This window comes from Brassica napus, chromosome C1 (assembly GCF_020379485.1).
Source record: "Brassica napus cultivar Da-Ae chromosome C1, Da-Ae, whole genome shotgun sequence".
In the NCBI taxonomy this organism is placed as follows: Eukaryota; Viridiplantae; Streptophyta; class Magnoliopsida; order Brassicales; family Brassicaceae; genus Brassica; species Brassica napus.
Window position 1 is genome coordinate 37,518,655 of NC_063444.1, and position 24,194 is coordinate 37,542,848.

The 24,194-nt window shown below is 34.1% G+C and overlaps 3 protein-coding genes and 1 pseudogene across 6 annotated transcripts; 3 read left to right on the plus strand and 1 right to left on the minus strand.

The window, feature by feature from the left end:
• The first annotated feature begins 2,778 nt into the window (after positions 1–2,778).
• Positions 2,779–3,770, plus strand: LOC111206917 (mitotic spindle checkpoint protein BUBR1-like). The gene is made up of 6 exons (XM_048743908.1): positions 2,779–2,811; positions 2,920–2,978; positions 3,051–3,180; positions 3,261–3,451; positions 3,525–3,609; positions 3,693–3,770. Exons 1-6 carry the CDS (start codon positions 2,779–2,781, stop codon positions 3,768–3,770), a joined length of 576 nt encoding a protein of 191 aa, XP_048599865.1.
• A 129-nt stretch (positions 3,771–3,899) lies between these two features.
• On the plus strand, positions 3,900–5,194 carry LOC125575421 (mitotic spindle checkpoint protein BUBR1-like). The gene is made up of 4 exons (XM_048744395.1): positions 3,900–4,154; positions 4,240–4,313; positions 4,392–4,481; positions 4,568–5,194. Exons 1-4 carry the CDS (start codon positions 4,086–4,088, stop codon positions 4,629–4,631), a joined length of 297 nt encoding a protein of 98 aa, XP_048600352.1. The 5' UTR covers positions 3,900–4,085; the 3' UTR covers positions 4,632–5,194.
• Positions 4,965–5,074, plus strand: LOC125581216 (annotated as a pseudogene).
• A 10,377-nt stretch (positions 5,195–15,571) lies between the features above and the next one.
• LOC106347034 (VAN3-binding protein) lies at positions 15,572–24,023 on the minus strand. 4 transcript variants are annotated; one of them, XM_022704940.2, is made up of 8 exons: positions 23,109–24,023; positions 18,508–18,782; positions 18,047–18,157; positions 17,380–17,791; positions 16,959–17,207; positions 16,805–16,854; positions 16,423–16,480; positions 15,572–15,988 (listed from the first exon to the last, which is right to left on the minus strand). In XM_022704940.2, the coding sequence occupies exons 2-8, from the start codon at positions 18,721–18,723 to the stop codon at positions 15,774–15,776; spliced, it is 1,311 nt and encodes a 436-aa protein (XP_022560661.1). In that variant the 5' UTR covers positions 18,724–18,782; positions 23,109–24,023; the 3' UTR covers positions 15,572–15,773. The 4 variants fall into 4 exon arrangements, with proteins under 4 accessions (XP_022560661.1, XP_048600355.1, XP_013641973.1 ...); XM_048744398.1 differs by lacking the exon at positions 18,508–18,782; XM_013786519.3 differs by lacking the exon at positions 23,109–24,023 and having other exon boundaries at positions 18,508–19,046.
• Between the last annotated feature and the right edge of the window lie 171 nt (positions 24,024–24,194).

A 24,194-nucleotide genomic window follows, 5' to 3' on the forward strand; every position in this document is an offset into this window, starting at 1 on the left:
GATCATGGTTAGTGTGAGAAATTTTAGGGGATTTTAATTTATATCAAAAATAAATAAATAAAATTAATAAGCTGAACTATTTTTACATTTAATTTTTTTTTTTTAATTATATAACAAATTTTATGTGTCAAATTTTTATTGGTCAAGTGACTTGTGCTTTAGTATATAAAAGATTTATTAGGTTTACCTTTTACCGAAGAAAGTACATAAATTTTGCTAATATATAGAAGAACAAAAGAAAAGAACAAAATTATAGTACGTTAGCGGAAAAAAGTTCATATAAAGAAACATGAAACAAATTACGATTTGAGTCATAAAGAGTCCAGACATGTTTAGCCTCACTAACCAGAATTTGAACTTTCTTTTGTCAACTTTGCAGGAAGCTTTACCATAGAAAATGTATACTTTCTTTTCTCTTCTTGTGAAAAGAAATCTTTAAAGGCTATTGTTGTGCAAATGTCTAGTGAGTCAGACATACAACTGTAGAAGAATGACAAATACGATCTTTAGAAGTTAAAAACTGAAATTTTATCACTTTCAGAAAAAGAGAGATTAATTGGAACCACTGCAAATAATTTAGGAAAAAGCATGCAGAGATGAATTTATAGAATCGTTGAGTCAAATGTTCAACGGGAAAATTTTAACTGTTCAAAGATCGTGAGGAGATCATGGTTAGTGTGAGAAATTTTAGGGGATTTTAATTTATATCAAAAATAAATAAATAAAATTAATAAGCTGAACTGTTTTTACATTTAATTTTTTTTTTAATTATATAACAAATTTCATGTGTCAAATTTTTATTGGTCAAGTGACTTGTGCTTTAGTATACAAAGGATGTGTAATTGAGGTTACGTATGTGTATTTGAGTTATAGATTTTTCAATGGTACGCTTTGGAGGAATATCTAACCAAATAAAATAATAAAAATTAAAAAAGTAGGACAGAGGAATGGTTGAGTTTTTTGAACCAATACTTTCAGAATCTGTTAAAAATTTTTGATAACACATGTTTCTCTTCCATTATTAGTCAATAATCAAACAAGTAATAAAAGGAGAATATCAGCCTTAGGGAAGACATCCATGTCAGCTTGGAAAATCGTCCAATAGGGAACTGTTTTTTGCCACGTCATCATCTCCTTAAACCTACGCGGCTCTGTCTTTTGAGCTTCATCTCATCTGAAAAGAAAAGCAAATATTGTCTTCTCCGATTCTCATCCTCAACGCCCACACCCTCCACAACTACTACTCATAATATCCCATTAATTACTTCATCAATCGACCCTATTTTATCGCTCCAGATTCTCGAAGCTCAAAAGTTTATAAATCCCTCACTTTCACCCACTACAGCATATTCACCAGTAAATGCTCAATTCTTCAACGATCTCTGTCTTGCATTGGGGGAGTCCGAGCTCCGATTCGTCTTAATGCATTTCAGGGATAACGAAACAGCACTGGCCGATGATCCGTTTTTGGGACTCGAAAAACATCAAGAAGCATGGTGAATTCATGGGAAATCACTCTAATTTTCCTTTATGAGAAGGTATTGTATCCACAAGCATCTTATATTCAATCTTAATTTTGTTTTTTAAAAGGCCGATGATCTAACTCATCTAGCTTTGAACGCATAATTAGTCATCCGATGGGTTTTTCGACAGAGACGTCTGTCGGAAGAACCGGAATTTGAGCACGATGTAATCTTCACCGTGAACACTATGAGTTAGTGTATTTGTTGGTCAAAATCGGAGTTGTTTTGAATGAGAAATGGAGATCCAAAGTGGATGATTTACAAAGCTTGTAAAGCTTTAGATTTGGCTAAGTATAAAAATTAGCAAATGTGTCACTTTGAGTATTTGAATTTGGATTTGAGTTTGGATTTGTTAATGAGACATTGTCTATTAACATATCATTATAAACTTTATTTAAGATGATCTTTTGTGTTTATTTAGACACAAGAAAGCAAATCCATTTAAATAAATATATTATTGTTTCAAAACAAAATATATTTATATTACCATTAGTTGTTGTCAAATGAGTCAAATGGAGAATCGTATCTTCATTATGACATTGATATCTGAATTAACTCTCCATAAAAACACCAAGTCGGTTTCTTTTGTTGAAACTATAAAGGTGACAATGTTAATACTCATTCAGGAGAGATTTATATACGAACAAGTATAGCAAAAAATATTTCTCCCACTTGAATATTTGATTCTTTATTTTTGTGTATTCTCTTCTTTTCCTTTTTAATCTGAAAGTATACACAAAACTAGTTTCACCATGCTTTTGATAGAGTGACGCAAATCAGAAGATTGTTTGCAGTTGTATCTTGGGACTCATTACGTTATCGAACCGTCGCACTACGAGACGTATTTTGAGTTAAGGAAAGAGATAATATCTCGCATCTGCAGTTGAATCATCTTTTTCTTAATCTTTGGTATAATCTTATCAAATTTATTCTTTACAATATTCAGTTCTCCGTAGTTTATATAATACGGTCCTATCAGAATCGACATCAAAGTTTGAAGAGGTTGGTAGATTTATTTGCATCATCTCACCCGGTTGGCCTCAGAAGATTAATCAAATCCTTTTTTTGGTTATATACGAGTTAAGTTTATGTTACATTGGCTTCAAAGATCTGGTTTCTGATTCCATTTTTATTAGAAAACGTTACATATGCATCTTTGAATTAGTATTTTTGTAACATTTTCCTCGGTCCATTGTATTTCAGTCAAATGTTCCTCACTACAACTGATTAGAGTTTGGAGAATCAGTTGAAAGACATGGTGAAGCGTGGAAAGAATCTGAGAGTGAAGGTAAAATTTTCTTCCAAAGCTTTTGCTGAGGGTTTCAATCGAATCACTTCAACTTTTTTATCTCTTGGGTTTCAATCGAATCACACTCATTGATCTCTGATTCATTAGGAGCTTATTGAGGATATAGATGAGTATGACGGTGACGACCCTCTCTTCCCATGGATAAAGTGAGTTCATTTTTTATCTATTCTTGATTATAAAAAGTCTTCTTGATCCTGAGATTTGAGGTTTCTCTCCAGGTGTGTTAAATGGGTGCAGGAGGCGTTTCCTCCGGGTGGAGAGTGTTCGGGTCTGTTGGTGATCTACGAGCAGTGCGTGAGAAAGTTCTGGCACTCGGACCGGTACAAGGATGATCTTCGTTACCTCAAAGTCTGGTTGGAATAAGTAATGTTTCTTTCTCTTTTTTTTAGCTCTTCCTTGAATGATCTTCTTTTGTATTGGAAGTGTAGTTCACTAAAGGGAAGTGGTTTATCCTTTTGAAGGCGGAGCATTGCGCTGATGCGGAAGTGATTTATAAGTTTTTGGAGGTTAATGATATTGGGAGGACGCTTGGTTTGTACTATAGAGATTTTGGGTTGCACATGGAGTTTAAGGGTAAGGTGAAGACTGCTAATGAGATCTTCAATCTCGGGATCTCTAGGTGAGTTTTCTTCGTTTTGGGTCCCTGGCTTTTGTCACGTGATTTGATTAATAAAGTGTGAAACTCTGTGCAGGAATGCAAAGCCTGTGGAGAAGTTGAATGATGCTTACAAGAAGTTTATTGTGAGAACTATGAGAAGGATCAAAGCAGTTGATGATGTAAGAAGTTTCTTCTGTATGTTTATCTATCCTTAAGTTTTTTTTTTCCACATGATGATTTAATGTTTTTTACCTACTAGCAGGAGCCAAAGGAGAATGACTTACCGTCAAGAAGCTTTGGGACTGTATTGTCTAGGGGAGATAATACTAATGAGACATAGTAATTAATTACTTTGGAAGTTTTATTAATATATTATGTTAAGCTTTCTTACATGACAATGTGTTGTATAGATACAGGAAGGCAAACTTTAGGACCACAAGCAAAGAGAACAAAGCTGAATCAGTAAGCAGTCTCATCATTATGTATTTCTTGCTTTAAACATATATATAAACTTCATCAAAACTCTAAATTATTGAGCAACTCTCTCTCTGATTTTTGTAGCTCATCCAAGGCACCTTTGGCTGTGTACAAGGATACTACAACAGCGGATCAAACAGAGTCGGACAAGTCAAAATTAGAGTTTGGTTCTTGGCTTATGCTTGGAGGCAGAGCAGAGAGGAACAAAGAAAACAATGCCTTACCTGGAAAATGGGCAGCATTCAAGGTCTTGCTTCTGCTCTAACTGCGAAAACTACACTAAACTTATCTCTGTAAACTGTTCACTTACCTACATATATGTATTTTCACAGGTTCCTCAGAAACCCATTGTGAGAACTGCTGCTTCCTCTTTTAAGGTTTTTGTCGACGAAGAAGAATGTATAGAGTAAGTTACACAATTTGTTTATGTTTCCATAACAAGACATAGATGTTTCGTTATTAACTTTTGATTATGAAACAGCAGTGAGGGATTAGAGAAAAGGAAGAAGATTGAAACCATCTCACCATCATCATCAAACGTTTTGCCACTTAATGATGGCCGTGAGATAAAGAAGTAAGCATAAAACCCCTTCTTGATTCACCCAAACAATTATCACATGACTTGAGTATCTAACAATGTTTCCTCTATAAAAACTGTAGAGAAACAGAGCTGCTGCGACAGAACCCTTTAAGACACTTCTCTCGCAACAGCTTCCTACGATGATTTACGAAAATAATCATCATAGACAACAATGTTCTGAAATTTGATATTTGACATTTGAGCTTTTGTCTATAAAGTTCCTTATGTTTTCTGCCTGTTTGGGTTTGTGTTTTTTATGTACTGAGATTTATTATGTACCATAAAGTCCATAATGAATGAGTATTTCATGTTTCTTGAAACTTATGTGTTCTGTAATTGATTCCAGTTATTTTTTAACCATGTGTACACTGACTGGTTGGTTCATAAATTCACAATATTTTGTATATTTTGGAGCTCGTGACTTTTGGGGCCGAGATGAAACCTTGGTTCATAAATTCATAAATTCACAATATTCTGGGATGAGAAGGTATTGTATCCACAAATGTAAATTGGAACGAGACATAGTAGATTAGCATGGCCCATGCGCAAGGATGATACACACTATTTGAAAAATGGTTCAAAAATAGACCAATTCTCGATTTAAAATAAAAATAAAAAAATCAAAACAAATGGTGAAAAAATATAACCAAATATAACAAAAAAAATTAAAAAAAAATGAAAAACATTACGGTACATTGGATAAAACAGAAGATCAAAAAATATATGACAAGTTCAGACAAACTTGTAAACATCTAATCGTAAAATCGGGATATGCCCTTTGAACACTACAACAATACAAACTCATAAACTCACTACATAGTAACCACTTATAGCCACAATTATACACACATCTACTGCGCAGTTTACACAAATACTCCATCAACTGCAGCAAATCCTTCGCAACATACGGTCACGTAAATAATCAAACTCAACAACCCCGCATAGGAATTGGGTTTTTCCTCCTAAGATTTTATCTAAATTTTTTGTCACATTAAGATTTTAATTATTGTTAATAGCATTATACCTTTAAATTAATCTAAATTAAATTAAATTTAAATATATAATATTTGTTATTTAATTTAATTTAATTTAATTTAATACATTTTTAATATTAAAAATATAGGACAAATACTAATTTCCTTTAACCCTAGAAAAATCCCCAATCATTTTCTTCATCGTCATCGAACTTTTTATCTTCTTCCATGGTAAAATCACTCTTCCCTATCTTCTAGCTTTTTCTCTCTCTTCTTCCACCTCTTTCATCTCTATTTACAATTAAAGAACACAAGTATACAACTGCCTCAAAGCTTTTTGATCGGTTAAGCTCATCTCCTATGCTGCTCCACTCAGTGTTCAAATGGGCCGAGATGAAACCTTGGTTTACACATCCCCATTACTATTCGATTCAGTTATTAATGCCATGTGTAAAGCTCGTGACTTTGAGAGTCAGTAATGATGATGTGCTTAGTTTTTTTAAGCTTTTTATGGTGTGCTTAGTTTTTTTAAGCTTTTGTATCGTATATATAAGTTGATGGGTTTTGATAACTTATTAGTGCCTTTGTATCATTTTGTTAGAACCAAAACCTTCATGATACTCATATTAGTGAGTTTGTTTATTATTGGGTACGCTTGTGAAGCTTAAGTAAGAAATTCCTTCTTGCGTATTACTAGGTGTTCCTATTTTCATATAGTTTGCACACATATTTTGTATTGGTTCTGTCATTATTTAATTTTTGTGACCTGGTTATATGTGTGCGTCATGCAGAACAATTGTCACTTGCTAGGAAGGTGGTCAGCGATTTGATAACTGTAAATTTGAATTTGTCGTGAATTAGAGAAGACAACTGGTTATTTGATAACGATGAGATAAACGTATTTTGTTAAGCCAGCAAAAAAAAACTATTCTTAACGTGTTGGGTGAAGCAGAGCTATTGGAGGAAGCCGAAGCAATGATAAAGAACATAACAGTGGAAGAAACCACTATTATATGGAGCTCCTTTTTTTCTACTTGCAGGAAAAAGGGTAACATTGAGATGGCTGAAAGAGTAGTAAAGTGCTTGCTGAAGCTGGATCCAGATGTGCACATATCTAATGCTTGCTATTTATGTGTTTTTCGAAGAGGCAGTTGAACAGGGGGTTTTCATGAAGGAAACACAAGTGAAGAAGGAAGTACGTGCAGTTCGATGGAGGTAGATTACAAAGTTCACGAGTTTGTTATTCTTTTTGCCGGAAAAGACACAATAGATTCTCAGAACATCAACAACAAATTCTGAGTCAAGTATTATCTGAATCTTTTCCTGGGGGACAAAGAGGATCGTTGTTACATCAAGCAACAAGAAATGACGTTGTACAGGCTCAAGGAGGAGACATTTTGATGTTTACAGAAAGAAAAGAACAAATAAGAATTTTTCAGAACTTTGTAAAGCGTTTTTCTTAAGATTTATTTTTTCCTGTATGCAATTGGTTGGAGACTAGGAGTCGTGAAAGTTAAACAGTGTAAGTTTGTTCAATAATTTAAAACTATAGAATTTTGCTTAAGTTATCAACAATTACTTTTGTTTTGTAAGTTTTTTACTATTGCAAGTACAAGCTACATATGATGATTAATTTCAGTTATTTTATCCAACTTAATACTTATGGTTCACTCTCTACGTATACAAACGCTGATTTTTTATTCCAAGGTAAAATAGATAGCAATATGATACTTCGATATAATGAACCATGGAGATTATATGAGTAATATTGAGGTTTTTACATAGCAACGCTGTGAACCTCTTATCAGCCCCAAGACTAAATATTATAACCATAATTTCCATTAGTGAGCGAAGGCAATCATTGAATATCAACTAAAATTCATAAATTGTCAATCTTTTTTAAGAAAATCAACTACATTCTTTGGATTTTCTTAGGGAAAACAAACAAATAGCTATTAGAGAATTTTTCTTTTTACAGCAAAAAATTCACAGACTCATGTAGACTCTGTAAACCAAAGTGATAACTCTGCATCCATGTATACGACGAAAGACGGTTGTTTCCTAACACTGTGTGCCAAGCGATCTGCCCTTATGTTTTCCGCCCTAGGTACGTGAACGATATCTGAGTTGGTGAAGCTTCTTCGCAAAAACTTAATGTCTTCCAGGTAGCATTCAAATGCTGGCTATTCCTCCGGTTCCGAAACCATCTTCACCAGTTGAGAACAATCCTTTGCAAACGTAACCCGAAACTGTCTTAAATTGTTCATGCATTATATCGTCCAAATTAAAGCCTCCATCTCCGCATGAAGGGGTGAGAGACTTGCCCTTACATTACTGTCTATAATAATTAGAGAATATTATTATATTTTTAATATTTTGTTTTGCTGCATGGATACAAAAGTATTTGACATAAATTCAGGATTTTTTAAATTTACATCACTTTTAGATTTCAATTGTTCGTCATTTCACCACTGCCTTAAGAACAAATTCATATACATTTTCTTATCACTAAATAATAAATAATAAATATTAAAATTTTAAAATATACATTGGTTAATTTTAACGTCCAAATAATAAATAATCAATATTAATTTTTTAAAAATATACATTGGTTAGTTTTAACGTAAAAACAATGTTTGAATTATATGTTAATCTAACCATATATTTATAAAATTCAAATAAATGAGATTAAAGAATAATTGAATTTCAACTAAAGTTTAATTTATTTTCTTATTCAGTTTGTTTACCAAGTTATATGTATTTTGACAATGAAAGAAAAAAATTTGAACTTTGACAATTTTTAAACTTTAGTCACCAAAACCAATACAAAATAGCAAAATTTTCTAATAATTTATATAGCATTTTTAGTCTAAGTGTAAAATATGTAGTCAAATACAGATTCTATAATAAACTAATTAAATTAAAATAAAGGAAAGAAATCCGGGCGTAGCCTGAAAAAATCTCTAGTTATCTATAATAATTAAATTTAAATGCTAAAACACAACACATTACAATATTATTTTTTTATAGTTAAGAAACTCAAATCAGCATCCCCACCAATGGGGATGCTCTATAGTACTTTTGTTTGGTTTTAGGTCCAGCTCAAATTTTTTAATGGTCCGGTTCAAAAAAAAATTATTCCGTTATTAACCTATTAGAAATTTATAAAATTTGGACTTTTTAAAATTTTTTTTTTGAAATCTATTCTATTAAAACACCTGTTTGACCCATTGATAAAAGTTGGATCCAACAACTATTTTTTTTATCTTTATCATTATTTAAAATATTATTTATTATGTTTTATGCCATTAGACCTATATTTAAATTACCAATTGAAAAGACCTAAAAAGATATAAAACAAAAAATATACCCGATCTAGTTTTATATATTAAAACAAAAGTCACAATCTTGATTTATGTGTGATTTTTTTTTAAAAATGGACCTAATGGACATATTCATAGAAAGTCAGGTTACATTTAGGGGGTGATTGGTAGTTGCTGTATGTGCTGTCCACAGCCCAATTCATTTTTAAAGCACCAAATTCACAGCAATCAAGCTTTAAATTTTTTTTTGAAACCACAGCTCTTGAAATAACCTACAGCTGTATAAATGCTCTGCAGAGCCAAATATCCAAAGCAATTTTTTAGTGATTTCCATAAAATTGTACAGCAATAAAATCTAAAGGCACAGCAAAAAGTCTACATATTTTTTTCTACAGCAAAAATTTTAAAGCTACAGCCCTTACCAATCAGACCCTTAATCTCTAATCTTATCATTTAAATTTTGGGCCTACCAGAAATTTTTATTGGACTATCAATAATTGGATTTAAACAATAGATGATCCATTGGATTTATAGATAGTATAAATTGAATAGATATAATTTAATGTTGTAATACTATACTTCCAAATGTTAATTATTTAAATATTTGTCGATGTTAACTTTTATAATTAAAAAGATTTTTTTTTAAATAACAAAAATCATATTATCTAACAATGATTAATCTTTACTACCTTAAACCAATGAAAACAAATTTTAAACTATATAGTTTATTTTTAAAATTAAACAAAAACTAAATGTTTAATTATTTACTCGATAATATAAATCAATGAAGCGAAAAATTTAAATTTTTAAAAACTTTCTAAATTTGTGAAATGTTACAATATTTTTGAATACGACAATAAAACAATATTTTACTAATCTATATATAGTTATGATTTTAATAATGAAATAATAATCCGAAAGAAAAAAAAAATATATATATATAGAAGAAGATACAAATACATGTGAAAGTTTGAAACAATCTTTCAATGAAAAAAATATACCGTAAACTTATTATGTTTTAAGAATTGATAGACACATATATATTATAATATTTACCAATTTAGAATTGAAAACAAAATATTTATATAAAAATAAATGAAAACATTGATGAACACTTCCCTAGGACCGGGCCTGTTTGGTCTAATAACAGACAAAGTACTAACATTGACGAACAAAATGATGAACTGTTTAAAATAAAGACAGAGACAATGACGAATAAAAACTCAAAGGTAGCCACAGAAGAAAAACCCGCAAAGTAATGAAAACCCAAAAGAAGTACTCTCTCATTCGTTCGCCTAGCATCCTGGTCATCCTAATAACAAATTACTTAAAAACCTACTTAAGACGTGGGTTTAAGTAGTTTATGGCTGAAAAGAAGTTATCCAAATACTTTATATATTAATTGAGAAACATTACAACATTGTTTTATAGTCATGTGTCACCATAAAAATTAAATTCAAAATTCTTAAATAAATAGGTTGGTCCATTTTAATTTATATTATACTTTTTATTAAATCAACTATTAAGTTGATAAATATTGTACAAAAGAGTATTATCGCATTTTCCTTAAATAAAATATACGGAATTGTTTAATATGATTAACGTATATATGATAATTAATGATTATGAATAATAAATATTTGATAATAATTTTTGTATCTTAGCTCTTTTTTGTTTAATTTTATTTTATTAAAAGATATTAAACAACTAACCATATAATTAAAAAAAAAAATCTTATATGTTATATTTTGAATTTTTAAAACGACTATAAAGAACTAAAAACTTTAAATGTCTTACACTAAAATTTTGTGATCAATGATTTAACTTTTTTTTGGTAATAGCAAGATACAAATGATCATAAAACGTATGCATATGAAGTCTCATTTACTAGATATTGTATTCTTATTATATATCAATATAGTTTAAAATTAAACTATATAACATAGAAAAATACTTAAATATGATAATTTCTAAATTTGTATTGAAAATTTTTGAGACTTAAATATTTTAATTTTGAAATTTGCATTCAAAAATCGCTCATTTAAATTTTTGTGTTTATTATATGAGTATGAATTCTTAATAATAAATATTTATATCAAACTATATTATATATCTATTTTCATGTCATTGAAATTTAGTTATAGCACATATAAAATAAATAAAATGATTGTTGTGATTTATTTACCAAAAAAGTATCGTAAATAAACAAGATGTATTGTTTTGATTTATGTCTTTACTCTATTTTAATTATATATATAATAAGTAAATGAATACAAATAAATAATAATAGAAAAAAATATTTTTACATATCATTCATCACGTACAATTGCGCGGATCTTAAGCTAGTAACAAATTACTTAAAAAAATTTATATACTACGATCATATAAATTATATATATACGATCAGTTGTATTTTATAATTTACATACAACTATACTATCATATTTAATTAATTTTTTTGATTTATTCATTTTAATCGGTTTGTAAACCAAATCATATTTATATAATGTAGTTTTTAGTGATGACGTTCATTTCGCTTATTCAATACTAGCAAATCTAAACCACTTTTTCTATTTCAATTTGGTTTTACCGGGATTTTTAGATATTTTCAGCTCTAAGACCACCTCCATGAGAAGGTTTTAGCCTTTTAGGGCATCAGCATTGGGACTTCTTAAGCCCACTTCTTAGTAAATTTGGGTCGAAATTTAAATCAAAAAGGCTGAATATGTTTGGAAAAACTTCTAAGTTAAGAAGTTATTTGGCTCGTCCTTCAGGGGCACGTGTCGCAAGTGGACGGTTTGCAAACACGGAAACGGGTTTGTCTCTCTCTCTCTCTCTCTCGTTTGTCTCATTTCTTTCTTTTCTCGATCTCTCTCGACGCCGAAGGCACCAAATCGGAAGCGTTGACGACGATTCGGTGTTGTTGTTGCGGACATCGTCTCCTCTAAGCCTCTCCTCAATTGCGATCTCTCCTCTTTCGAGCGATCTCTTCCGTCACCTTCAAATTCGAAATCATCCTCTCCTCCGACTCTTCATATCTTAACAAGGTATGTGTTCCTCATCCCTCGATTTTCTTTTGATTATATCTTCGCTGTTGGTGATTGTTTGGTTCGTGCATGGCTCTTATTTATCCGAAACTGATTTTTTTTTGGAAATAAAAATGGAAAATTCGAATGGATAGATTTATTCCCTTGATTGTTTAGTGAATTAGGGTTTGGTTTCTGTTAGATAATTAAAAAAAAAATGTGATGAATGGGTTAGCTATGTTCGGAATCGCTTGTTAATGTTCAAGTTGCTCCTATCTCACCCGGGTTTGTGAACTCTTTAAATGTTTAAACTCTTGAAAATAATATTGTTATAGTTAGTTTTTGAAAGTGAGATTGTTAATGTTAGCTCTACTTTACTTAAAGGTGTGATTATTAGTGTTATGTCAAGTTGCGAGTAGGAAATGAATGTTTTGGTTTAGGCTTAGGTAGATAGGTTTGATAAAATTGTAGTTGCCTTCGTATAGGATGAGTGAAGTTTCTGTAGTTGCCAGTAGAAAATGAATGTTTATGTTCTTGTTACTGCTTACATAGCTGTAGTTGTGTGAAGTGTTATTTGGGTATAACTTTGTAGTTGTGTGAAGTGTTATTTGGGTATAGCTTTGTAGTTGTCGTCGAGCAAGAGTTCGGGGTAGACCAGTCCATCAACAATTGAAACATGATTTGATCGAACATATATGAGATAAATTTGGGTCTTAAAATTAAAATCGGTGAAGTTTATGTTATTGTAATTTTTTCTAACTTTGTAATTTTTTTTTCAACTTTGTAATTTTTTTTTTCTACTTTGTAATTTTTTTTTCAACTTTGTAATGTTCTTATGTTTAATGTTATATGTTTTATTATAAAATCCTACCAAACAATTATAAAAAAAAAACAAAATTTAATATTTTGCTAAGAACCTACCAAAACTTCTACCAATAATCTTTACTTTTACTCATGTATCTTACCAAAATCTCTTAATCTAATTATATTATTAAAGTAATACTAAGATATGCAATTGCATATCTAGCAATGCTGATGCCCTTAGTAAAGGTTTCTTAAAGAAAACTAAAAAAAAATAAATAAAAAAATACATAAAAGAAGAGAACCGCTGTTAAAAACACAGAATTTTAAGAAATGGTAAGCATCCATACGTGTCTATTTCGTATTGGGTAATGCCAAGGAAGAAAAAAAAGTTTTGATCTCTCTTCGTCGACGTTTCTGAAGTTCTTTTGCAACAAAAATCGAATCGTCGTTTGTGGAGAGAGAGAGAGAGAAGAGACGTTTGGATCAAAGTGAAAAGATGAACATGAGTTCTGATTTGTATCCGAAGGGGTTTACAGCAGCGACAGGTGCGCGAGCAAGTACGGTCGGCGGAGACCGGTTATAGTCGCCGGAGCTGCGGCGAACGCGGTGTCTGTTTTGGTGATTGGACACGCGGCGGATATAGGGTGAGCGTGTGGGGATGGAGAAGGGAAGGGGATGATAAAGCCGAGGGTGATTGTGCCGTTGGGTTCGTGGTGTTGGTATGGAGGAAAACGATGTCGGATCAGAGCCAGGAGCTGAAGGACGAGGATGAGGATGTGGATTTGGGTACAGGGATGAGTAGAGTCTCTATCTTCTTTGGTACTCAGACTGGAACCGCTGAACGGTTTGCTAAGGTACTCGTTATGTTCGTTATGTTCTAAAAGGATATGCTTTGTTATGATTCTGTTGATGTTGACTTGGTAGCTCTAGATGTTGGATGTGGCTTCTGTTATATGAATATGGTTTATCTAGAATTGGTCAAAATTGCTAGTTGATCTATCATTGTGATTCAATGATTTGGTTTTTATGGGAACATGTTTCATTTTTCTCATAGGCATTGAAGAAGAGAAGTTGAAGAAAGAGACTTTGTAGCTCTTTTGTGTTGTACGTAAGACATATTCAAGCTGTTATTGATTTATTTTGATATTTTTGAATGGTAGCTATCTTTCTATTTCTCTAATTCAGTATCTCGTTGATACAATTTATTTATTGAGCTTTTGGGTTTTGTAGGAACTCCATGGACAGAAGAAGAACATCATCAAAGCATCTCTCTTTCATTTCAATTGGCAAGTGGTTAGTATACTTTTCTTTTAATGCTTGTTAAAAATTGTTTAGGTTGGGAATTAAATAGACTTTAGTGTCATCTAGTTGTTAGTTGAGTAGAAGTGTTTTGTCAGGTTCGATGTTAATGTTAATGCTTATGCTTATGCTTATACTTGATAACCTGTAATGAAAGGAACACTTCCACCTCAACACCAAGTTAATGCTTCTGCTTATGCTTGATGGGAACTCTTTGTCAGGTTCAATACCAGACTTCTCTCGGTGTCTGAACTTGAAGATAATGTAAAGAACACTCTCTCTCTCTCTTTTTTTTTTTTTTGGGTTAAAATAAAGAACACTCTCTTTAGGATCAAAGTTGTCTATTGTTTTTGTATAAATGTTGATCGGCTAATAATGTTTTGTATAAACCGAAAAGATCCCTTCCTCGTTGGCTAATGTTTTGTAAGCTACCTATTGATGTATTGTTAGTCACTAAATCAACGTTTCTCTTCCCTTTATAAGTTAAAAATATGTATGGTGTAATGAAAATCACATTGTGCTTACATTTTCTCTTCCCTTCTTTTTCCTTTTGTTTCTCTTCACCAATTTCACTAAGATTTCATATTATGTCATATTTGTTTAAATTTTATGAAAACCAATCATTCAACTTAGAAAAAAAAATTAAGAACCTCAAAAAAGTTTTCCCATTGGACTATGCTAAATTAAATTACATTAGTAGAGGTTCTAAACTTCACAAATTACACAATTAATTATTAAACTAATCATTAGAACTTTTAATGGGCTCTAACCATTGGACATGCTCTAAGGGCTTATTTATCATATAGTAATCCAATTAAAAATGCAATTAACAAGAACTGTATAAGAATTAAAAGACTAATAAAACCTAGTCCAGACCAAATATTTGAAATCATGGGATCCTATTTTAAACCCAATAGTGATGGAACTGTTCCAAAATGGTATGGGGGATGAAATTGTTCCGAAATGCTATAGGGGTTGTTTGTGATATCTTTGACATGTAACTGCTTTTTTTATAATCAGGGGTATCCGGTATACCGAGGTCCAATCAACTAATCTTTTGAAGTTTGTTTATCGGCATTAGATAAATCCTGCTGTTTGCAATGAAAATTAGATACCAATATCGTCTATCCACACAAACAAGTATATCGTAGATTGTACGTTTCAAATCTTGGGTGCTTAACATCTTCCCAAGCCCCTTTATCATTTGACCACGCTCGTTGCTTATGTGCTTATGACATGTAACTGTTGATTAGTGGAAAATGATACTCAGCTCCAGTTAAACCGAAACGGAAATTTTATTTTATTTCGATATATCATAGACGAAAGTAGGAGTGTTGACGGGATGAGTCAGCTCTACTGGGTTGAGTTTTGGGGACCAATTGTCATGCTTTCGGGTTCGACGCTAGCCGGAGGCGAACTGCTTTTTCATGTCACCAAAAAGCGGGTACTGAGCCTTCGGGCTCAGGACATACCCTCCCGGGTGAAGCCGGTCCGCTCCCTGACCGGGCCCAGAGAATGATCCGCGAAGCGGAGAACCCTGGATTATAAAAAAAAAAAAAAAAAAAGTAGGAGTGTTTTTAGGCTCCCACGAATATGGAAAATGAACACCCACCAGACCAGATTACCCACCTTATTTTTTATTTTTTAATGGAAATATATAACTTCAAGATTAAACATTTTACAAAAACACTAAAAGAAAACAAAATTACAAACACCAAGTTTTGTTTAACCATAGCACCCTTATATATTTTACCTAAAATTTCCTCTATAAGAGCCCCTCAGCTTTCTCTAAATTCCTAATTTGACCCCAAAAGTTATATTACACCCAAAACAGTAGCTCTTAACTGGTAGGTTTCTCCTTCATATCCTATATCGGTTATTCCTCTCGGCAACAACAGCAAGAAGCCGTGTGACACCTTGTGTCCACATTTCATACTCTCTTTGGCTCCGGCACTCAAATTCCACAATCCCTCGCAAAACTGTCTTCAATCCAAAGTATGTCAGATCCTCTCCAACTTCCAGCAAATGGCGGCCTGGCCAAGCTGGTATGTTTTTGATCACATCCATCACAACATCTGACATATAGAATAAACAAGATTAGGCAAAATGATATAAAGGAGTCTTGATATTCACATTTAAAAGAAAGACAAAAAAAAATAAGTTAGAGATAGAGTATCATTTTGTTTTGATCTTCTGTTCACTTTAGTCCCATACTTCTTTTGCTTTTTATTTTAATCCTTTCTCAAATTCCCAAGTTCAAACTAGACCCACATCAAAGTTTTGAATTCTTATATCCTTGATAGTAGTAGAAGACAGTGACATAACTAAAGCTTTCCCTTTATTTATGTGACTATGTCACATTAGTACCATGAGAATGCCAAACAGACCATTTTTCTTCGAGCTGGTCAATTAGACATTAACGATGTTATGGAAACATTTGGAGAAATCTAGCAGCAATTATTGTTAGTTATTGATAATTGTATGCATAATTAGGGTAAATATCTCTTACATTTTTTCTTATTTGAGAAAGTTTTTCCAACATGTCTGCTCTTCATCTTTAACATAACCTTCATGTTCAACGATCAAAACCATTAGAGTAATACAAATAAATGGTATTTAATCAGAGACTAAAACATAACCTTCATGTTCATTTCTGCTTTTTTCTGTTCTTTTTTTGGTCTATGAAATTCTATTTAATCATATTTTTTCTTTGTATTCTTTTAACAAGACACACTCATCTGGGTCACAAAAGTTTCCACTGATTCGCTAATAATGCACCGCTCTCTCCTCTTTGATATTTTTCTCTCTTCAAAGTTCATCACATCAATGATTTCATTTCCCAAAGAAGAAAGATTGAAGAAACTTAAGAAACAAGAAAGATCGAATCAAACCTGATTTAGGCTGTTTATGTAAACAGAAACTATTTTCCAATGAAGATCACCTGCCAAAACCATGACATTAGGCAAGACAAATGATCCAAGAAACAAACTCTCACTTCATATTACAACAAGAGAAGCACAGTTAATAATAGATTTGCGTTTATACCTTTGCGGGTGCGTTTGAGGAGTTGGCAACCTCTTGCAAGCCATTCTCTGCTGCAATGTCCCAAGAAATTATCTTCCGCTAAAAACTCGCCACTGTGGCTACTACTTGAGCTGCTATTGCTACCGTTAATGTTACTATCAATATTGCTGAAGCCTCCAGGATTGATTCCTTTATCCATAGGAATAACTGATGCAACGTTCCACACCTCCTTCGTCGCTTTCGCCTTCAATGTAGCCACTCCTCTTAACGCTGCACCACAAACAAAAGACATTCAATTTAGAATATGATCAATAGTAAAAAAACATCCCGAGTTATTAAACAATAATGCAAGCCCTTGATTCAGTAATAAAGTTTAATTGAGTCAAATTCAGAATTAACAAAGAGTTAATTAGCTGAAAAATAAATAAAAACTAGAAAGAACCTGTAGTTGCTCCGGCTGTTAATGTCATGATATCTGCGGCCGAACGAACACTGACGGCGGAGCTAACAACGGAGGCTACGTAGTCTCTCTCAGCTCCAATAACTTCCGCAGCCTCCACGCACTGAGCAGCCACAAGGGTTGCAGCAGAAGCCACGGCCATATCCGTTTTAGCCATCTGCTCATCTTTCCCGGAGCTAGAAGAAGCCGCCGTCGCAGCCGCGATTGCAGCCACCGCTGCTGCCACGCCGGCTATAGTTACCGTGGCGTGAATCTGGGCGTTTTGTGCTCGCGTCTCTTCCTTCTTTTTCTCTTTCCGGTCTTTTATCAAGCGACCCACCGTCTTAGACTGTGTGGTTCTCGCCGTGATAGGTCCCGGAGTGTTCGCCATTGGACGGAATTGAGAGTTGAAGTTCTGTGTATTGGTGTTTGATCATAGTAAGTTTAGTTAGCCACAAAGAGTGATGAAACAAGAAAAGACAAAACCTAAGATGTTGTATGTTGGTGTACATGCAATATAATTATTACTTTTGTAAATGAAAACATATGAATGAAAAGAAACGCTATAACGTAGAGACCTAGATATTATTTCAAAACTAATTAAACTCAGATTATCTCAGTCATTTTTGCCGCCGAGACTAAAGAAAAAAACATAGTGAGAATGTTTTACCTGAATGTCGTCCATTACAGGCGGTGAAATTGGAGGACTTTCGGTTAAGAAACCGTTGAGAGGACCGCTGCTGTGAGAAAGCAGACCAGATGTTCGTGGCGACACTTCTTGCTGCGAAAAGAAATATAAAGACAAGAAGTCGAATTAGAAGAATGAAGACAAATAAACAACAGTGAGTTGTTAGCTTTTTGACTCTTAAAAACTCCAAACGTTTGTGATTATGTATAGAGGGCCCCAGGAAAATTAGTGTTTTGGAAAATCATTTCAGTTTTATTAAGGAAGAGTGTATAATTACGAATTATTGCGCATGATATACTTTAGTAATTGAGATTCTGAGAATCTGGACAGAAGAGATTTGTCAACGTTCTTAGTTTTGTCTGAAAAAGCTCTGTTTTCTTTTTAACCTGAGTCCACTTAAAATAAAAAAATAATGGAGAAAAAAAGGCAAGAAGAATACTCACAGACTGAGATAAGATATGGTCCATGACCCTCTGAGTAGTTCCAGAGGACGCGAAGGAGAAAGGGTTCTCGGAGATGAGACTGTTCTCCCCTGTCTCTCCGCCTGTGATTGATTTCTCTTTGAGTTTGACAGTGCTGTCTCCTAAGATCGTCAAATGAGCGAGAGCCTTAGAGGCCTTTGGAGCTGAGACGCTCCAGGAGCGAGAGAGAAACTCCATAGGCTCTAATGGCGTCTCCGGCGGTCGGACGGCCGGGTCGGATCTCCAGGCTTCAAACACTGGTTTTTCCATCAGAGAGAGAAAGAGAGAATGTGGGGTTTTAACCGGAAGATGTAAGCGAAAGATGTGGATGGCTGCCATTTTAAAGAGTGATACGAGCAAGCAATCTCAATAGAGAAAAACAAATTTCTCAAATATTTTTTATAAATAAAATTACATCTTTACCAGCTTTATTTTTTTTCTCCTGGTCTTAAAATAATCTGTGTACCCGGCCTCAAATATAGTCACCCATAGTTGGCTCAAAGTACTTTATTATTGTGGGAGAATCATATCCAACATATATCCACATCCTCCTTTTGAGGTATCATCTTAGTTCTCTGTGGTGGAGCAATTAGTACATATACAGCACATCCAAATGTCTTATGATGGGGTATGTTTGGCTCTTGACCCGTTAATAATTGTGATAGGGGATATATATGCTCACTAAATAGCCTGAAGCGTATTAACTTAGGTGCATGTAAATTTCGTGTGGCCAAAGCTGTGAATGGGAGTTTTGACCTCATAAGTTATAGTCTATCAATCAGCTATTTGCGTTTTAAAAGATTTCGGTCAAGTCGTTCTTGGTATGGACATGTATCACAGAATTGTCCACACTTACCCCCATGGACATACCATAATCATTTAAACGCTTGGGACATCTATTCACCAGTATTATCTAGACATATAGTCTTTATTTATGAAAAAGGGGCTCGTATCCGTTTTACTGGTGGTGGCCTAATGAGTTTCCCTTGTGTACATGCTACACACGTGATATTCTTTGGAATAACTCTTTATCTTTTAATGTGTGCCTTTTGAATATCAATTTTCGCATCATGTTTGGACCAGGATGGCCAATCCGGTCGTGGCATAAAGTGTATATTTTCGCAGGCTTTTAGCCTCTATCATACTGATCTATGCATAGTCTAGGTCAGTAGAGAATGCATGTATAGTCTTTAGGACTTATTATAGCCTTGGCGATTTTATACATATATCTGAAGGAACTCTTTGTTTCCTTCACCCATTGTTTCAATATGGAAACCATTCATTCTTATATCTTTAAAACTCAATAGGTTGCTCTTGCTCTTAGAGTTGGGTGAATATAAGGCATCACTGATTTTTAGATGCATACCCTTAGGCAATAATATATTAGCCTAGCCATAATCTTCTTTCATACTGGCGATACCTGCTTTATTACTTATATTGGCGTTTTTCAGTGTACTCATATTGAAAAATCATTCATTCATTTAATCTAAGCATACAATGTATTAGAAATAAATTCAAGGAGATAAAAATCAGAGAAATCATACAGGCAAAGCAATCACACAAGTTTGATGTCGAAATCAGATTATCAACTTGATTCTTTTAGGCAATCATAAGTCTTATATTCCATAAGATCATCTTGATCATGTTCGAAATTATTTTCACCATCTTTATAGACCAAGTGGGTTTTAGGATTCTTCCCTTTCAGACTCTCTTTGATAGATGTCACAAAAATGTTTGGGAGTCCTTCATATCTTATCCCAATGGTTTCCCATTCCACATCTATGGCACACTGATTTGGTCGAGCTTTGTGGTTTAAAAGATATACCACGGCCACTGCCTTGACCATGGCTCAATTTGGGTTGATACCCACGGCCTCTGCCATAGTGATTCCCACGGCCAAATGTGTTATAGTGGCCATGGCCACGTCCTTTCCACCCTCCACGGCCATGACCGTTTGGTTTATCATTCTGGACGTGGTTACCTTTTTTTCTTCTGCTGCCTTATTGGTATCAAGTAATGGGGTTAATCCAGGAGGTCTCAATTCACTGTTTCTCATCAGTAATCCATTATTTTGCCCAACTAGCAATAGACTCATCCACGGACTTATAGTCCTGGATTCTGGGATTCTTCCAATCAAATAGGGCATTTGGTAATAACACCGTTCTTTGGTGATCATATCTCAATTTTTAACTCTGTCCAAAGGTTTAGAGGATTCTCTATAGTCAGATACTGATATTTGAGACTTTTAATAAGATGATGGCTAATAATTAATATTGCCATGTATTAATCTTTCTCATTGGCATTATTGCCTTCTATGATACATTCACCAAGTCTTTTTGACTTTAGGATAATCTTTGTATCCAATACCCACCGTAAATAATTATATCCAGAGAGATTTAGGGCAGCAAAATCCAGGTTGATTTTCGACATCTCAAATCATGTATCACTCAATATTTAGGTATAATTTTCATGCGGCCTTACTCTTAAAAACAATCAATTCGGATTTCAATCTTGTGAGGACAATGAGACTATCAATCTTAAAGGCATTTAATCAATCAGTCAATTTCTAGCAAGTCCCAGCAATACTATTTCTATGTGCTCATAATATTATGGTTTATCAAGACTAGCGAAAACGGATTCAATTAATCATGCAATTAGGGTTTAACAATCAATGGATTTTAGCAAGACTAGTAAAAAGATTTATTAATCACTTAATCAGTTTCAAGGCTGATTTTAGCAATACTAGAATATAGATTTCAAGCATGAATTTCAATGAATCAGTTCAAGGCTGATTTTAGCAATACTAGAATATAAATTTCAAGCATGAATTTCAATGAATCAGTTTCAAGGCTGATTGGTATTTAGCATAAACCATGTGTAAATCAAACTTAGCATACAATCTTAAACCTCAAGACATTAGATTTTATCATGAATTTATCAACCTAGCATACTGATTCTCAATTCTCAAAGACATCCAAATCATATCAATATAACCTATCATAAGGATTATTTAGGGTTTCTATTTAAAACAGATCGGATTACAAAACTATCAATCCCAGCAGATGATATTAAACCTCAAGAATCATGCAATCAGATCATTCGGATTTTAAACAAGTAAACCTCAATCAATCTATCAACCTATCGGATTATATAAGCAAAGCAAGCTAGCAACCTATCGGATTCAATCAATGTTTTAACAGGCTGGTCGGTTTAAAAAATTTTAAATCAGATGAACAATTAACCTAGCAGGATGAGAAAATAAATCTATCAATTTAACGGTCAAACAATTCTAGCAACATAGCATCAGATTCAATCAAATTTAAAACCTCAATGATCAAAACCGAAAACAGTTTTGATTTCAAAATATTCGATTAGGGTTTTAATATGTGATTTGATAATTATAGTATAATTAATTCTGATACTTTTATTATTTAGGGTTTATAGATATAGGTTTAGGGTTTATCGGATTTTAACTTGTAAAAACCAATTTGGGGTTTTAATCATGTAGGAACATGATTTAGGGTTTGGGGTATCGAACCTTTAGAGCTTCGATTTAATCAATTAGGATTTTTGATCTATTACCCTATGGATTTGATTCATAAAGGTTAGGGTTTTAGGGTTTCATTCTTTATCAATCAATCCATATTCGATTATGGGTTCTTAGGTTTTGAATTACCTTTTAACCTTAGATGATTGTTGAATCGGACCACAAAGGAGTTGAGCCGTGAGCTGGACACGGACGGGACGCGATCTGGAATGGATCGAGTCGCTTCTATCGGGTCGCGGACGTCCTTTATTGCTTGATCGGGAACGCCTTGATCGTCGGACGCGAGCTGTCTAATGCTGTCGCGAACGAGGAATAGGTCGTGTGCTGGAGCTACTCTCGGGTCGCGAACGTCTGAGCTAGGATCAGGAACGTCTTAGGCTGAAGCTGATCGGGGAAGCGAGCTGGAACAGATGCGGGAACAAGGGACGCGATCGGGGTTTAGGGTTCGTCAGATCACCGGCTAGGGTTAGGGTTTTAGGGTTTTTCAATTTGGGTATTAGCTTAGGGATTTAGGGCATCGTGCTGATAACGTGTTATAAAAGTAATGGAAAGTCTATCTTTATTCATAACATAAAGGTTCTTTATATAGGAGATTACACCGTCATAGATAAATGGAAATAGTATAAATCATAATCCAACTAGGAAAATGAAAACATAAAGACATAAGGAAAAGGAAAAGCTGGACGGGCCGCCGATGGTATAATCTCTTGGTTAAGAGCCATCCACAGTCTAGTTCATAACATTGTTTTATTTTTTGATAAAAATATTAAGATTTATTACCAAGGCCTTTTTTTTTAACAGAACGGCATAGAAACTGAGAGTAGAAATGCAGAATTAAAATAAACACATACTCAGACATAGACAAGAGAATGAACTGGTAACAAGAGGAGCAACTAATTAACAAAAGCGCATCAGAACTGGAACGAGAGTAGAAATGCAGAATTAAAATAAACACATACTCAGATCTAGACAAGAGAATGAACTGGCAACAAGAGGAGCAACTAATTAGCAAAAGCACATCAGAATTGGAACATACATTTGCCGCAAAATCAAACCCGCAGTTAGAACTGAACCCGGTAGTGTTCGGCATTCCCGATGATCAGCCCTTAATGATCCAGGTTGTCAAGAACAGCTCGTAAAGCCCGCCTAATCCACAGCCTCCACGAACAGACAACGCCTTCGCCGCTCAAACCAAGAGCCACCACAGATTATCGGACCTACATCAAGAAAACAGAGAGAGCAAACACCACCTCAAAGTGGTCAGGAGACAGCCCTAGACCTTGCCCCTGAAATGAGCAGGCTCTGAACGTGCCGCCACCGAGGAAAGAAGCCGTGGTTGACAAGGCCGACGACTCTCATCTCGCACACGCACACGCACCGCGACGGAGAACCCGCAATGGACCTTCACGATTTCAAACCGAAATCAACTCCTGGAAGCCCTTGCGAGATAGATTGACCGGTCTAACAAGAAACGCCGGCGTATAACACGAGAACAAGCAGATAAACACCGCAACGCCACCACCTGGAGAGATCCAGAAACGCCTTCAACCAAGAGAGCCATCTCACCCAAACCGAGAACCGAAAGCAGAAGAGGCAGAGGAAGGAGACAGATCTACTTCAGGAATCCAGATCTGACGTCAGATCGAGACTTCCACAACCACACCCAAGCGAAGGAACCTCACATTCTCTCCTCCGCCACGCCTCTCCGGAGTTCCAAGAGAAACAGCACCAGATCTGGTACCGTGGTGGCACAAACCCCTCGAACTTCGAGAAAGGAAGAACGGGGAAGGAGGGAGAGGAGAGGCGAAAGAGGAGGAGAAGCAACAACGGGGGAAGGGCGGACAGGAGCCGAGAAGGCCGCCGGCCGCCCAACAAAATATTTAGATTAGGGTTTCGTCTTTCTAGAGAGGTTTCAGAAGGAGGAGAATGTGATGTTTTTTGTATAATACTATTCGTACACATGTTTAAAAAAAATGTGTTATTTCATAAATGGTATTAACAATTTTGAAAGACGCAAAATATAAAGTAATAAAAACATTTGGGAGCCCAAAAACATTAGTACGTTTCGTTACATTTACGGTGCGGAGAAACGAAAAGACTTATAATCTACACTTTTTTTATC